At 42.2% G+C, this 16,915-nt stretch overlaps 1 protein-coding gene across 8 annotated transcripts in view; it reads left to right on the forward strand.

Moving 5' to 3' along the window:
- NCOR2 (nuclear receptor corepressor 2) overlaps positions 1–16,915 on the forward strand; it is a 3,277,114-nt gene that overhangs the window by 2,778,044 nt on the left and 482,155 nt on the right. For all 8 annotated transcript variants that reach the window (XM_044068530.1, XM_044068534.1, XM_044068533.1 and 5 more), the window contains one exon: positions 1,473–1,615. In XM_044068530.1, coding sequence (XP_043924465.1) covers positions 1,473–1,615 — 143 coding nt within the window. The remainder of the gene's footprint in view (positions 1–1,472; positions 1,616–16,915) is intronic.

The following is a 16,915-nucleotide window of genomic DNA, read 5'->3' on the forward strand; positions in this document are numbered from 1 at the left end:
AATCAGGATGCAGTATGTAAGATAGATAACAGGATAACCATCCTTCACTGTTGTGGTCCAAGAGATCCACTGTCCAGGCTTCACCATTTGAAAAAAATGACTATGTTACTAGGGGAAAAAAAAAACAACCCCCCCACACAGGAAGTCAACATGGAAGAGCCAAAAAAAGTGTTCCTTGCCAAGGAAAAGGTGATGTAATCTGCTACAGTACACATCTGCTTTTGATCTTAGCTGATTTGTTTATTGGAAAGGTTATGTGGGTGTACTCTCTGTGCCTTTCTGCTGTATTTTGGGATACTTAAGGGCTCAATTTTATGTAGTGAAACTGGGGTACACGATAGAGGAGGTTGAGGGGATTTTTTCATGTAGTATCTTGGTGTTATTTTTATGGAGTTAACCTAGTGCTGTAATGGAGGTTAATGTACTTTTTAAAGAAATGTAAGCTTGGAAGGAAAAAGAACTGGATGAGACAATCATCAAAGTTGAAGTGTTTGTTTGGTACATGGCTGAAGTGGGCATATGGATACATCTCTTTTTCCAACAGTCTAGTCACTGAAGATGTGTGAAATTTGACTGGTGTCCTTGGTTGTGGTGTGGCTCTGCAAGACCATTGTTGACCATAAACTCTACATAAAGAATGTTGCTAGGATGCACTATTTGATTCTCCCAAGAGATCTACCTGTGTTATCCATGCTGTTGTATTCCTCATGAGTTGCTTACTGCAGTAGTTGTTTATAGGGCTACTGCTGTTGGAATGCCTTGTCTGCAGATGCTGAACACTACACCCAGAGTAATGTCTGGATTGCCTGTTTCATGTCATGTCATCCGTGTATTGTGTACACTGCAGTGTATGCCACAGTAAATAGTGCTAGGGGATAGCAGACTGACCTTTCTTACATTTTGTAACACCTGCTTTAGTGGACACTGCCACAGATCTCCAGGATTAGTTATAGACTTCAGCGGCAAAGACATTGTATTCCCACCTTTTTGCAGGGTCCTATTTACCTTTCTGATTTACCAGTGAACTCCATTAAGGTTTTTAGGCCTACTTTAAAGATCTACAAAAGTCTGAAGGCCTTGGAGAGGGTGTGTGTGTGTGTGTGTGTGTGTGTGTGTGTGTGTGTGTGTGTGTGTGTGTGTGTGTGTGTGTGTGTGTGTGTAATTTAAATGGTTTGCTACCATTTGACTGGTTTTAATGTAAGACACTTGGGAGCATTTTGAAAGGTGCTAACAGAAATTTGATTGAGTGATTGATTGACCGCTGTCCTTTGCCCCTTATGCTGTACATCTGCCTACTTCTTGCTGAGCTACCACAGTGTGTAACACCAGCATGTTTGAAAGCTTACATAGAGTAGGTGTTAGATGAATCCATTTTGAAGGGAATTCAGTGTTTTTCAAGACTGTAAAATACGTGACAGAAATATCATACACGCCTGCTTTTTAATGTGTCTACTGTTTCTTTCTCCATGTAGGTCATCAAATCCCAGTACATTTTCAGGAAAGATCTACCCCTGACCGAACATTGCAGACACCTCATATACCTAATCCTCCACCTCTCATTTCATCAGCCAAGCCACCATCTTTGTTAGAAAGGCCAAGTGGCTCCATAACACAGGTAAGTAAATATTCAAGCCACATGTCAGTGGTGCTATTCTCAATCTGTCTTTTTATCCTCCTCCAGATTAACTGGCATAATATATCTGTATCTTTCTTTTTATTATGGAGAGTGTGTAAGGCACTTTCTTCCCAGTCAAAATTTTCCCAGGGCTAGCTCATTAGGACACTATGAAAAACATTTTGTACACTGTTTGTCCCATGCAGCTGTGACCATAGCTCAGAAAAGAGGGAAGGACAGTTTTGCCCATCAACATTGTAAGGTAAAGTGTGAATTGTTACATTACCTGCTGTTTTATTATTTTTTTTTTTACCTTAGTTTTATACATACACATCTGCCTCTATATGTTCATACTGGCATTTGTGTGTGTGTGTGATACATATGTATACATATTTATATATATATATATATATATATATATATATACATTTATATGTGTGTGTGTGTGTGTGTGTGTAAGTGTGTGTATAAATATATATATATGTGTGTGTGTGTGTGTGTGTATATATATATATATATATATATATATATATGTATATATATAGGTTTACTGTCATATTTGCGAACGTCATTTAGACGAATGCAACGATTTCCGACAAATATTGTCGGAAATCAAAACACCGAGCAACCGAAATATCGAACGGAGCATTTCACTAATGTCGAATATCGACTTTGCTGAAATGCTCACATCTGCCCACAACTAACAGTAACGTTTACAGGGGGGCAAGCCCCCCTGCACCCCCACACCCCCCTACTTATATCCAAGATCGTACTACAGTGAGGGTAAGGGTGCATTTCCTGATCCCCACTATAGTGCGATCTGCACCACAGTGTTGAAGCTGACATTAGCGGCTATTCACTCATGTCAGCTTCGACATTGTGGTGATTGAACTCTCAGTTTGAGAAAATGATTGTCGCACATAGTCGATCGTGTAAATGACAATTGAATATGTGATAGTAAACCATATCTATATATATATTTGTGTGTGTGTGTGTGTGTGTGTGTGTGTGTGTGTGTGTGTATGTATATGGGCCTACTTTGACCCACTGAACTTACATTTAACCGAATCTCACTTACCCAGATTCGAACCACTTGGCCACCATGAGAAAAAACCTACAAGGACCAAAACTAAACCCACCAAAGTAGGGGGCTTCGCCCCCACACTCACCCCCCCCCTTAAATATTCCAACTCCGAGATCACACTACATTGAAGAAAGGGCAAAGTTCACCATGGTGGCCAAGTGGTTCCTTTCACAGGGAAAGGATTTCGGCAGTCTGTGCTTTCAGATTACTGAAATTTCAGAGAACTGGGATCAGGTAAGTGAGATTCGGTTAAATGTAATTTTGAAAGGTTGAAATAGACCCGTGTGCGTATCTATATATATATATATATATATATATATATATATATATATTTTATATGTATATGTGTATATATATATATATATATATATATACACACACACACACACACACACACACACACACAAATGTTTATATTCTGTGTACGTGCTTACACGTCTGTATCAAGGGTGTAGTTATGCATACACTTGTGCTATGAGAATCCATAAGTAGTAGTGTGATTTACAGAGTACATAATATGTACAGCTGCCTACTACAGTGTCATCGCATTTAACTTTTTTACAGCCAGGATTATTTGTCTATACTGACTGGTCAATGATTGCTTTGGTTGACAGGCAGAAGTGCAGTGTTTTTCTGTTGAACATAAAATTTATTAAACAGACTTTTGTCAGATTTGTGTTTCTTCGAAACAGGGAAGTGAGATGTGTAGAAGGTGAGTGTATGAGTGTGTTTGTTAATGATATCCTTCAAGGATGCATCTGCAGTCCTAACATATGGGTTGTCCTGCCTCAGGCAGCCCTTCGGTCGGCCGGATTCCAAAGTCTGGGTCTGGCCTCGGCTGATGTCGCACTTCACCCGACGTCATAGCTGGTGTGAATTGGGTATAAAGGCATCAGCCGACGCCATTTTCCTCAGTCTTTCTTGCCGCGCGGTGCCCGAAGCAGAAGCTGTTCGCAAGTGCCGGTCGGTCAGATACAGAGATTTCTATTACTGAAGACTTCTAAAAAGCTAAGTACCCCGTTGGGGACTTTTTCTTGCCTCAGCCGATGTCAGAAAAAGTAAATAATTGTTTAACTTGTGGGAAACAAATACCTCATAAGGATTTCCACTCTTACTGCCTTCCTTGCTTAGGCCCAGACCACGACGTATCAGCTTGTCTAGCCTGTGCTTCCTTCAACCGACGGACACTTAGACGTCGGTCGGAGTTTGCGGAGGAGTTTTTTGGTCCCGCTTTTGCTTACAAAATGCCGTCGGAGACTCCGACTTCGCAATTAGCTAAAAAGCGTAAGGAAAAGGACCGACACTCGCGGTCCGCGGTTTCGGCCGAAACCACAGTTAAGCCTACCGCGAGTGTCTCGGTTTCGGCTGAAACCGAGTCCTCGGTTCTTCCTTCGGCCGAAAGCATACCTCCGACAGCCGAGGCCTCACACAGCATGGCTGAATCTGCTACCGAAATTTCTCCTGCTGTAGCAGGCACCCAGGATTTATCAGATACTATTCCTTTAGACATATCTACTCCTGCACGTGGAGCTGCTAGGCCCCCTGCATCTGTGTCCATCAAGGCTTTTTCTAGGGCTAAAGCAGCTAAATCTTCTAAGGCCTTGCCTGCTAAAACCCCACACAGGCCCACTTCTAGTTCCCAAATGCTTAGCCTGGCTGAGGATCTCATTTCCTTGATCAGGGGATCCCAACCTCACCCAGACAGGGCCTCTCAACCCCCTCCAGAGAAAAGGCCTAGAGCAGAGCCCCCCGATCCAGTTTCGACTGACTACTCGGATGAGTCAGAAAATTCAAATCCTCCAGAAGGCCCTTATTCTCCTTATGAGGATTCTGATGCAGAAGACTCCATTCCTTCTGCCTCTCCTCCTGAGGAATTTTCTTTTGGTGAAACCTTACATGCTATGAGAGAGCATTTTCAATGGCAGGGCCAGGATTTCTCAGATTCAAGGAAAAGGCTAAGGACCTTTTTACATTTACCACAGCATAGGCCTTTAGCCATTCCTCCAGTACTAACAGTTGTGGATGATGCATTTAATGATGCCTGTACTGCTCCTGACTCTCTTCCCCCGGCCCCTGCTAAACCCGACAGATATTACAGGGTCCCGGACACACACTTTCACTTGTATAAGGCTCCTATTGCAGATCCTGAAACCATTTCTCAGGGCCCCAAAGCTGTAGCAGCTGCCTCTGCCAAAACCCTCCCTCTGAAAGAGAATCTAGAGCATTAGAGAGATGGGGTAAAAGTTTATACTTCTGCTACTCTTTCGGCTAGGGCCTTAAACTGCCAATTCCACATGATCCAGTATCAGGAATTTTGTTAGACCAGCTAAATAAAAAACTGTCCTCTCCTGAACCTATAGACCGTAAGTCCCTTCAGGATTTAGTACATAACACTCAGCAGGTCAGTAATCATTCTTTAAAATGCGGCTATGATGCACTGGAGGCTTCCTTTAGGTCAGCTATGACTGGAACCGTGATCAGAAGGCATGCATGGTTAAAAGAGCAAACCTTACCAGACCATGTCAAGTCAAGGCTCCTAGATGCTCCCATGGAGAAACAAAGTTTGTTTGGCTCCCCTGCACAGCAAGTGCTAAAGAAGGTGGAAGAAAAAGCAAAATCTGTTCAAACAGTCAAGGATTTCTTACAGGTCCAACCTCTGAGGTTTAGTAGAAATTGGCCTTCGAAGACTTGGTCCTTTCCAGACACCTCCAGAGCACAGAGAGGCCGAAATAGGCGCCCAAGAGGCAGAGGTCAATCCAGAGGTGCGTACAGGGGACGTCAGTGGCAGCCTAACAACCAGAGAAGTACTGCCACAGATCCAGCTACTACCACTTCCACAGGACAGACACAATGACTTGGCTCTGATACCGCCTACCAGGGAACAATTGGAAGCACCCTTAGGCGGAAAGCTAGCCTTATTCTCCGTAAACTGGCATTACATTACAGGAGACAAATGGATTTTACAGACAATAGACAAAGGCTACAGGTTTCACTTCCACACTCATCCAAAAAAGAGAGGAATGCCAAACCTTCCACCAAACCAAAAAACAAACGCTCTAGGACAAATCAACCACTTACTAAGGATGAGAGCTATAGAAAAGGTACCACCTATGGAACAAGGACAAGGATTTTACTCCAGACTTTTCCTGGTACCAAGAAAAGAAAACCAATGGAGGCCTATTCTCGACCTGTCCGCTCTGAACACATATCTCATTGTTCCAAAATTCAAAATGCTGACCCTACAGCAACTTCTTCCCATGCTGGGCAAGGAGTCTTGGCTGGTGACTCTAGATCTCAAGGAGGCATACCTGCACGTCCCTATATGACCAGATTGCAGAAGATACCTCAGATTTCTTGCAGGATCAGAGCATTATCAATTCTCAGCATTGCCCTTTGGCTTATCTACTGCGCCCAGAGTATTCACGAAATGCCTGGCATCAGTAATTGCTCATTGCAGGCTTCAGGGAATTCAGATTTATCCATACCTGGACGACTGCCTGATACAAGCGGACAACAAGACCAAATTAACACAAGATTTGGAAAAGGTTATACAACTACTGCAAGCCCTGGGATACACAGTCAACATGAAAAGTCAAGGCTGGTACCATCCCAGAGGATAACATTCTTGGGTGCAGAACTGGACACTTCAAATCAGATGGCATTTCTCACAGCAGAAAAGCAAAAGCAACTACCACTCTATTTCAGGGCATTGACAACACAGAACCAGCTTACAGCAAGGAAAGTCCTGCAAGCCCTGGGTTACATGGCATCCTGCATAATATTGGTTCCACATGCCAGGCTGCATATGAGGAAGTTGCAATGGTACCTAAGGAATATATGGTCTCAACACAAGCACAGCCTAGAAGCTCAGATTCCAATAATCCCATGCCTGAAGCAAGAATTCCTGTGGTGGGCTCAGGCCTGTCTGTTGAACAGAGGACTGCCCTTCCACAAACCTCACCCAAGCCAGACTATCACCACGGACGCCTCGGACCTAGGCTGGGGGGCACACATGGTGGACAAGTGTATACAAGGCCTATGGACACAAGACCAGCTGAACCTACACATAAATCAAAAAGAGATGCTGGCAGTGAAACAGGCAATCCAGACATTCAGACCGTTTCTTCAACAGGGTCATTTGCTGATAAGGACGGACAACACCACAGTCATGTGGTATATCAACAAACAAGGAGGCACACATTCATATCCTCTATGCCGGATGGCAATGGACCTGTGGAATGTAGCCCTGAACCTCAACATTCAGCTCCAGGCCATATTTGTACCAGGAAAAGAAAATATACTAGCAGACACCTTAAGCAGAACTACCACGGATACCCACGAATGGATGCTGCATCCAGACATCTTCAAATCCATTACAAAGAAATGGGGACTACCAGAAATAGACCTGTTTGCATCCCCACACAACCACCAATTGAGGAAATTCTGCACAAGGACATCCCACCCGCTAGCTTGGAAGGTGGACTCCCTCTCCTTCAGTTGGGAAAACCTGACAGCATATGCATTCCCACCTCTTCCTTTGATGCACAAAGTGCTACTGAAGATCAAAGAAGATCGCCCAAGGATCACCCTGATAGCTCCCGACTGGCCGAGGCAGCATTGGTACCCACTACTGAGGAGTATGTCTCGGACACACGCATGGCCTCTACCTCTAGTTCCTTTACTGCTAACACAGAACAACTTCAAGATCCTACATCCAAACTTGAAAACACTACAGCTGGCTGCCTGGAATATTATATAAAACAAAATAACCCAGATTTATCCCAGAGGGTTAAAGACATTATACTGGAGGCTCGCAGACCCTCCACAAGGAAGACTTACTCAGCCAAATGGAAAAGATACCTCATTTGGAGTGCAGCAAAAGGAGAAAGTGTATCATTACCAAACATAGCTAACATCCTGGAATACTTAGCAGACCTTTTCCACGATGGCCTGTCTTACTCCTTCATTAAGATTCATGCATCAGCAATTTCAGCAGAATACAACATGGATCCTCCAGTCTTCTCTCATCCTCTACTCAGGCAGTTTCTGAGAGGAATTAAAAATGTAAAGCCTCCAAGGAAGCCACCTTTGCCTACATGGGATCTCAACTTTGTGCTGGAAAAGTTAACACTTCCCCCTTTCGAGCCAGCAGCAACAGCAGAATTACAGTTCTTATCTTGGAAAACTGCTTTCCTGCTTGCAATCACTTCAGCAAGAAGGGTTTCTGAATTACAGGCATTAATGGCAGTACAGCCCTTCCTTATCTTCCATCAGGATAGAGTATCCTTGAGAACTAACCCTACTTTTATGCCAAAGGTGGTCTCCAGGGTATCATTGAACCAAGCAATACACCTACCAACATTCTTCCCCAACCCACAGAACAGGGGGGAAAGACTACTACATACCTTGGATGTGCACAGGCAATTGCGCTACTATCTGGACAGAACCAAGAACAATAGAAAAACTGACCAGCTTCTGGTAGCATATGCAACAGGAATGGAAGGAAAAGCAATTTCAAAACAGACAATCTCAAAATGGATAGGAAATTGCATTAGATTTTGTTACTCTTTTCATGGAAAGACAACTCCAGAAAACATCAGGCCTCACTCCACAAGAGCTACAGCCACTACTACAGCTTTGTTACGAGGAGTGGCTACCAAAGACATTCTAGAGGCTGCTACTTGGAGCTCCATGCATACATCTGCCAAGCATTATAATCTACCTTTATACTCCAAATCCCGAGCAGGTTTTGCAACTGCTGTTTTGCAGGGGATCTTAACTACACCATAATCATTTTAGTGCCTCCTCCCCCAGTTTGGCTATGATATTCTACCCATATATTAGGACTGCAGATGCATCCTTGAAGGACATAGTACAGTTTTGTACCTACCATAAATGTAGATGTCCGAGAGGTATGCATCTGCAGTCAGGATTACCCACCCTCCTTCCCCTCTGTGGTACTCCTAGGGTATTTGCCCATCTTGTAGCTAGCTGGGGGAATCTATTATGGTGTATTTGTTTGTATATATGTATATACATGTTATTTTTGTTTGCTCTCTACTGTTTGGGATCATTTGCATTTATCCAAATTTAGCCTTCCTAGAGGGCACCTGGCATCTGGGGCAAGAAACACTGAGGAAAATGGCGTCGGCTGATGCCTTTATACCCAATTCACAGCAGCTATGACGTCGGGTGAAGTGCGACATCAGCCGAGGCCAGACCCAGACTTTGGAATCCGGCCGACCGAAGGGCTGCCTGAGGCAGGACAACCCATATGTTAGGACTGCAGATGCATACCTCTCGGACATCTACATTTATGGTAGGTACAAAACTGTACTTTTTTGGGTAAGGTTAGAGTAAGAGTTAGTTAAGGGAATAGATTAAGGTGGTCTGAAAATGAATTTAGGGGTAATTTAGGGGCTAGATTTTGTGTGTGTGTGTGTGTGTGTGTGTGTGTGTCTGTGTGTGTCTGTGTGTGTCTGTGTGTGTGTGTGTGTGTGTGTGTGTGTGTGTGTGTGTGTGTGTGTGTGTGTGCGTGCGTGTGTGTGTGTGTGTGTGTGTGTGTGTGTGTGTGTGTGTGTGTATGTGTGCGCACGTACACACATGCAGATTTGGTGTCCTTGCTGTCTAGTGTAGTGGTAGTGTTATGGGAAGTTTTTTTAAATTTAAGATTCTGGTTGGGGTTAAAGGCAGGATTATGGTTAGTTCATATTTCTCTGGTAAAGCAGAGGAGCAGAGCCCCCTTCCCCACCTTAGTAATGAGTGGTAAACCCTAATCTGCAGGTTAAATTAAAAAAACTTCACATAACATACCACTATTCTGACAAATTTAAGCTGAATGTGGTTGGGTTTTGAGTAGTGCATAGGAAAAGGAAATGTGCCACCTTTTTCAGTGCGTTGCATTAGAGATGTCATGATTGGTTGACATGTTTTGATTGCTGTTTTATGTGTCGACCAAGTAACATGATGACCAATGAGTTTATCCATATATGTATATAAATATATATATATATATATATATATGTGTGTGTGTGTGTGTGTGTGTGTGTGTGTATAAACCTAGATAAACTTGAGTGAGTACATGTTTGTGTGACACACAGTTCACCTTTACATTTTGATGTAAAACACAATTGATCGACAACACATCAAATATGATTAGACCAACCATTTTCATACAGATTGCCAGGTCAGAAGTACTGGCATGGAAGTATGCTGTATGGAACATAACGCCCACCAGTGGAATGCTTTAAACAGTGCAGTCTAGTGACACGTCTGTTGAGAACGTAACACAAACCAGTGCGTTGTCATCGTAAGTCACTCTGATGCAATATATGCGTGTGCACTGGCAGTGATTCCCTGGTTTCGAGAGATTTCTCCCATCTTAGAATCAGTTCAACCACTGAGTTAGTATATATCATTTCTACTGGTATAGGTGGTGAAGGGGGGCTTGTCCCCTGTAAACAACACTTTTAGTTAACTTTTTATAAAAGAGGACAAATTCATCATTTCTTCTTGCTGATGAGCATGTTGTTGCTATTCTTTTTGTCACATATTTATTTTCACACAAATGTGTTGTTTACTAGTTGTGTTTTAGATCAAAATGTCACTGTTTACTGTATTCATATATGTATATGTATATATATATATATTATATATATATATATATATATATATATATATATATATATATATATATATATATATATATATATATATCTATATATATATATATATATATATATATATATATACAGTAGATATAAAAAGTTTACACGCCCCTGTTAAAATGTCAGGTTTTTGTGATATAAAAATGAGACCACAATAAATCATTTCAAAACTTTTACCACCTTTAATGTGACCTATAACCTGCACATTTTAATTGAAAAACAAACAAATATGTTAGGGGAAAATATAAAAAATGTACAATACAATGGTTGCGTAAGTGTACACACCCTTAAACTAATACTTTGTTGAAGCATCTTTTGATTTAATTACAGCATTCAGGCTTCTCTGATTAACCCCAAATAAAATTCTGCTGTCCTAGTAGGATTTTTCTGACATTTACTCGGTTGCCTGCTACAGGAAAAGCCATGGTTCACAGAGAGCTCACAAAGCATCAAAGGGATCTCATTGTTGAAAGGTATCGGTCAGAAGAAGGGTACAAAAAAATTTCCACAGCATTGGATATACCATGGGAGACAATGAAGACCGTCATCAAAAAGTGGAGAAAATATGAGACAACAGTGACGTTGCAAAGAACTGGATGTCTCTCCAAAATTGATGAAAAGACAAGATGAAAACTGGTCAGGGAAGTTGCCAAGAGACCTGCAGCAACACTGAAGCAGCTATAGGAATTTCTGACAAGTACTGGCTGTTTACTGCATGAGACAACAATCTCCCGTATTCTCCATATGCCTGGCCTATGGGGTAGGGTTGCAAGATGGAAGCTTTTTCTTACACAGACATTCAGGCCTGGCTAAAATTTGCAAAACAGTGCATCAAGTCTCTCAAAAGAATGTGGGAAAATGTGTTATGGTCTGAGGAGACCAAGGCTGAACTTTTTGGCCACAACTCCAAAAGATACGTTTGCCGCAAAAACAACACTTCGCATCACCAAAAGAAGAACACCATCCCCATGGGGAAGCATGGTGGTGGCAGTATCATGCTTTAGGGTTGCTTTTCTTTAGCTGGAACTGGGGCTTTAGTAAAGGTGGATGGAATTATGAACAGTTCCAAATACCAGTCACTTTTATCTCAAAACCTGAAGATGAATAGGAATTTCACCTTTCAACACAACAATGACACAAAGCATACAATCCAGATCAACAAAAGAATTGCTTCACCAGAAGAAAATTAAAGTCTTGGAATGGCCCAGCCAGAGCCCAGACCTAAATCCAATAGAAAATCTGTGGGGTAACCTATGGCTGTAAACAAGAGATGCCCTTGCAGTCTGACAGATTTGGAGCGCTTTTGCAAGGAAGAGTGGGCAAATATTACCAAATCAAGATGTGCTATGCTGATAGACTACTACCCAAGAAGACTGAATGTTGTAATTAAATCAAAAGGTGCATCAACAAAGTATTAGTTTAAGGGTGTGCACACTTATGCAACCAACTTATTGTATGTTTTTTATTTTTTATATTTTTCCCCTAACATATTTGTTTTTTAATTGAATTGTACAGGTTATAGGTCACATTAAAGGTGGGAAATGTTTTGAAATGATTTATTGTGGCCTCATTTTTTATATCACAAAAACCTGGCATTTTAACAGGGGTGTGTAAACTTTTTGTATCCACTGTGTGTGTGTGTGTGTGTGTGTGTGTGTGTGTGTGTGTGTGTGTATGTATATATATATATATATATATATATATAACACACACACAAATACAAATGTGTGTGTGAATCTATTCTGTTCTCTTCAATCACATTATCGACTGCTGCATGATCGAGCCATTTTGTTGACACCTGTTACTTTGAAACATCAGACTAGACTTTAACATGCGTTCTGCAGGGGGAAAAAAACAAACACGAGTCCTGCAGGAAGCAGGAAAGACAATTCATGCAGCACCTAATCCAAAATCACTTGAATTGGCTATACCGAGGTTTCTTTACACTTCATGGGTGCATCTTCTATCAGTGTTCTTTGTTTTGAAAGTTTAAAATTGCAGAATGTTTTACAGCAGTGTGTTGAGTAGTGTGAGTTGGCAATGCACGTTTGAAGCATTTTGGCCCTTTTTTCCCCACTGTGGTACAACCGCATAGTTGATATATATAATGTGTATTGATGTGGGGAACCGAGCTTTCCATGTGGGAGTCACTGGTTTTTAGAATTTATCTTTTGGGAAAGCATCAGTCAAAGTAGTGTTCCTTGATAGAACATAGTTAACTCCCTTAACATGGTTAATCCCTTAACATGGTTTCATTTTTACTAGGCTATTGATCAGTTAGGATCTTTAGAAACATAGCTCTTTACTCCCATGAAATATGTGGCCCCAGAAATTTAAGTATGAATAACACAGATTTGGGCAGAAAATGTACCTGTTACCCTATCCAAAAGGGGCAAGGGTGCTAAACTCATGTCAATTTGCAGTTTCCCATCCATTTGTCTGGATTACATTTGAATAGAGTAAAGGAAGTACTTTGCTGTATACGGAGAGGAAGAAGATTCCAAAGGAGTGGTATTCTCTGTGATACATATCTGTCCCTCCAACATGTTCTGATTATGTTGTAGACGAGATTTAGACTTCTGGAGTGGATGTTTATGCCACCATTGGACTTAACAGAGGTATACTACATCTGAGAGAGGATTCATCATTGTTCATGTTCATCGACATGCAGAAAAGTTGACACTAATTTCATCAATCTCAGATGGTTGAAACAGAAAAAAACATTGATCCACTAAGGATCGAAACAAAACACTTAAGCAGTATTTTTGTGGGGGGGGGGCGCGCAGCCCTGCACCCCCACACCTTTTGCTAATTATGTATACCAGCTCTGAGCTCCCACTACACTGGAGAAATAGCATATGCCCTGCTCCCCACTGTACTGCGATGTCAAGGTGAAAAAGTCAGTAATTTTCTATCAGCTGCTTTATGATCAGCTGTACAAGCCTTTTCACTCTCAATGAAAAAAAAAACAGTTCAGTGGAAGGCTGTGTAGCCCTGAAATGATAGGGTCTGTTGAGGTATATATGTGAGGCATAGATTGCCCCTCAGTAGCCTGTGTATTACTGAGAAGAAGGACATGGCTTTGAGATAGTTTCGCTTTTATGATTTTAGACTCTTGAGTTTCTTGGTGGGAAGGCAGTGTGGTCATTAAAGTTTTGTTAAATGTATAGACAGGTACATAACAAATGGGGCATTATCCTCAATGATCAGCCTGATGGGTACCAGATGCAATGGAATGATCACATCCATGGACCTAGACACCATAGCCTTAATAATAAGCTGCACAATGAAAAAGGACCTTCTTACAAGAATGGATACTTGGTGATTAAAGGACAGTTTTGTTAGGTTCCCAGATCCCTAAGTACTGGATCAATTTTCAGTGCTGTGTTATTAATATGATAGTTACAAGCTTGCTGAAGAAGGCTATTATACATTTTTCACATTTAGTTGTAGTCCGTGGATGTTCATCGTGTTTCACTGTTGCAGTCATTACAATTGGGTTATCCTGCTGGCAGGCTACCCGCAGTCGGCCTGAATTCCAAAGTCATGGTCCGGCGTCGGTTGCTGTCGCCTCCTCCCTGACATCAGTGCGCCAGAGGTATAAAAGATGCAGCCGACGCCATTTTCTTCAGTCTTTCTTCCCGCGTGGTGCCCGAAGCAAAAGCAGTTTGCAAGTGCCATTCGGCCGACTCCTGAGATTTTCAAATTCGAATTTCAGATCCAAAGTCTTCATTAAAGCTAAGTACCCCATTGGGGAAACTTTTTTCTTGCTCCAGACCTATGTCAGAAAAAGTTAATAATTGCATTTCTTGTGGGAAGCAAATACCTCATAAGGACTTTCATTTTTACTGTATTCTTTGCCTAAGCCCTGACCATGATGTTGCTAGTTGTCAGTTTTGTGCTAGATTTAACCAACGCACTATTAAGCGTTGGCACGATTTTGTATTTCATTATTTTGGCAGAAGATTTAATTATATAATGCCATCGGAACAGCTGACTACCGGAATTTATAAAAAACGCAAAGACAAAGAAAAGGACAGGCATCCGAGGTCGAAAACCGACGACAAGGCTTTGGCTAGGCCAGTCGCCGGTTCGCTGGTTCTTAGTGAGGCGCTTTCGCAGCCCCTGATGCCCACTACCTCAGAGCCACAGGCCGCTTCTGACTCCCACGTGGAGCCAACTAGGCAGCTGGAAACTCAAGGTATTGGACACTCGGAAACTATTCCCTCAGATGGGTCCGGAGCCACTGTGCAGGCATCGGCTTCTGAGGGTGTTTTCAGGCCTACACAGTTATATGTAAAAACGACTTCAGCTTCAAAGGCAAAGACTAAAGCACCTCTAAAGACAAAGAAACAAGTACAACATTCCCCTGGACAGGCCTCCATGCCTAAAAAACAGATGCTTAAAATGGCCGAAGACCTAATTACTTTGATCAGGGGTTCCCATCCCCCTCCAGATAAGAGACCTAGGCAAGAGACAGAATATGAATTTTCAGATCAGGTTTCCATTTCCTCTGATTCCTCTTCTGAACAGGGATACTCTCTTCCTCCTTATGAGGATTCTGATGCTGAAGAATCTATCCCTTCAGCCTCTCCTCCTGAAGATTATTCTTTTGGGGAGACCCTGCATACTGTGAGGGAGCATTTTCATTGGGAGAGCCAAGATTACTCTGAATCTAAGAAAAGGCTCAGAGATTTTCTTTTACTACCTCAACACAGGTCCCTTACTATTCCTCCTGTTTTTAGACATTGTAGATGATGCATTTATAGAGTCCAGTCTCACTCCTGACTCTTTACCACCAGCTCCTGTTAAGCCAGACAGATACTACAGGGTTCCTGATTCACATAAATTTCTTTATAAAAACCCTGCTGCTGACCCAGAAACTGTATCTCAGGGTCCCAAAGGGGTCAAGGCATCCACTGCAAAAAACCCTATCCCCTCTGATAGGGATTCAAGGGTCCTGGACAGATGGGGGAAAAAGATTTACACTTCTGCTACCTTGGCTGTAAGGGCCTTAAATTGTCAGTTTCATATGCTTAAATATCAACAATATCTTATGTCACTACTAAAACAAAAAATGTTGACAAATTCTGAATGCAGAAAACAAAGAAATGCAGGATTTATTGCATGCAGCTGAACAAGTGGGAAAGCATACTTTGCAGTGTGGTTTTGATTCTCTGGAGGCCTCCTGCAGGGCCGCTGTTACAGGTTCTGTCATTAGGAGGCATGTTTGATTAAAGGAACAGAATCTGCCTGAATCATGTTAAAGCAAAATTATTAGATGCTCCATTACAGCATGATACCTTGGTTGGTGTTAAAGCAGAAGAGGTGTTGAAGAAAATGGAGGACAAAGCTAAATCTATGCAAACAGTCAAGGATTTCTTACAGGTACAACCTCCCAGATTTAACAGGAACTGGCCTGCAAAAATATTGGTCCTTTCCAGTGTCAGGCAGGCCACAAAGAGGCAGATACAGACGCCCCAGAGGCAGATCCCAGCCCCAGGGCTCGTACAGGTCTAAACAGTGGGGTGCTTCTACCTCCAAAAGCGGAGAAGATAAATCATAGCCATACAGGAAACAGTCTCAATGACTTTCCCCTGCCAGCACCAAGCACTTATCTTCTGGCAGCCCCTTTAGGGGGAAAACTAGCACTTTTTTCACAAGATTGGCACATGATCACCCAGGACAAATGGGTCCTGAATATAGTTTCTCAAGGCTGCAGGTTCCATTTTCAAACCCTGCCAAGGGCAAACGGAGTGGCACACCTGCCACACAATCAATGGGCAGAGGCTCAAAAACAAGTTTCAGCCCTCATGGACATAAGGGTCATTCAGCGAGTGCCACAGCAAGAGTAGGGACTAGGATTTTACTCAAGACTCTTCTTGGTGCCCAGAAAGGACAATGCATGGAGACCAGTACTGGACCTGTCTATTCTAAACACATTTCTGGATATTCCGAAATTCAAAATGTTGACTCTGCAGCAGCTTCTGCCCATGTTGGGCAAGAAGGCATGGCTTCTGACTTTAGACCTAAAAGAGGCATACCTGCATGTCCCAATCCAACATTCATGCAGAAGATACCTCAGATTTATAGCTGGCTCAATGCACTACCAATTCTCTGCACTGCCCTTTGGCTTATCTACTGCACCCAGGATCTTCACAAAATGCCTGGCACCAGTAATTGCATTTTTCAGACAAAGTGGAATACAAATTTATCCTTACTTGGACGATTGCCTTATTCAAGCAGAGAACAAGGACATTTTACTACAGCATCTGGCGTTTGTAAAAAGATTACTAACATGCCTAGGGTACACAGTAAACGAAAAGAAATCAAAACTAGTACCCTCACAAGAGGTAATATTCCTGGGTGCAAGCTTAAATACAGCTGCCCAGATGGCTTATCTCACGCCAGACAAAGACAACTGACTACTTATTTCAAAATGTTGGCAACAAAGACCCAGTTATCTGCAAGAAAAATTCTGCAGGCTTTGGGCTTCATGGCATCCTGCATTCTGCTAATTCCATATCCAAGACTGCATATGAGGAAACT

This window comes from Protopterus annectens, chromosome 4.part0, assembly GCF_019279795.1.
Source record: "Protopterus annectens isolate FY-2018-M chromosome 4.part0, PAN1.0, whole genome shotgun sequence".
NCBI lineage: Eukaryota > Metazoa > Chordata > Ceratodontiformes > Protopteridae > Protopterus > Protopterus annectens.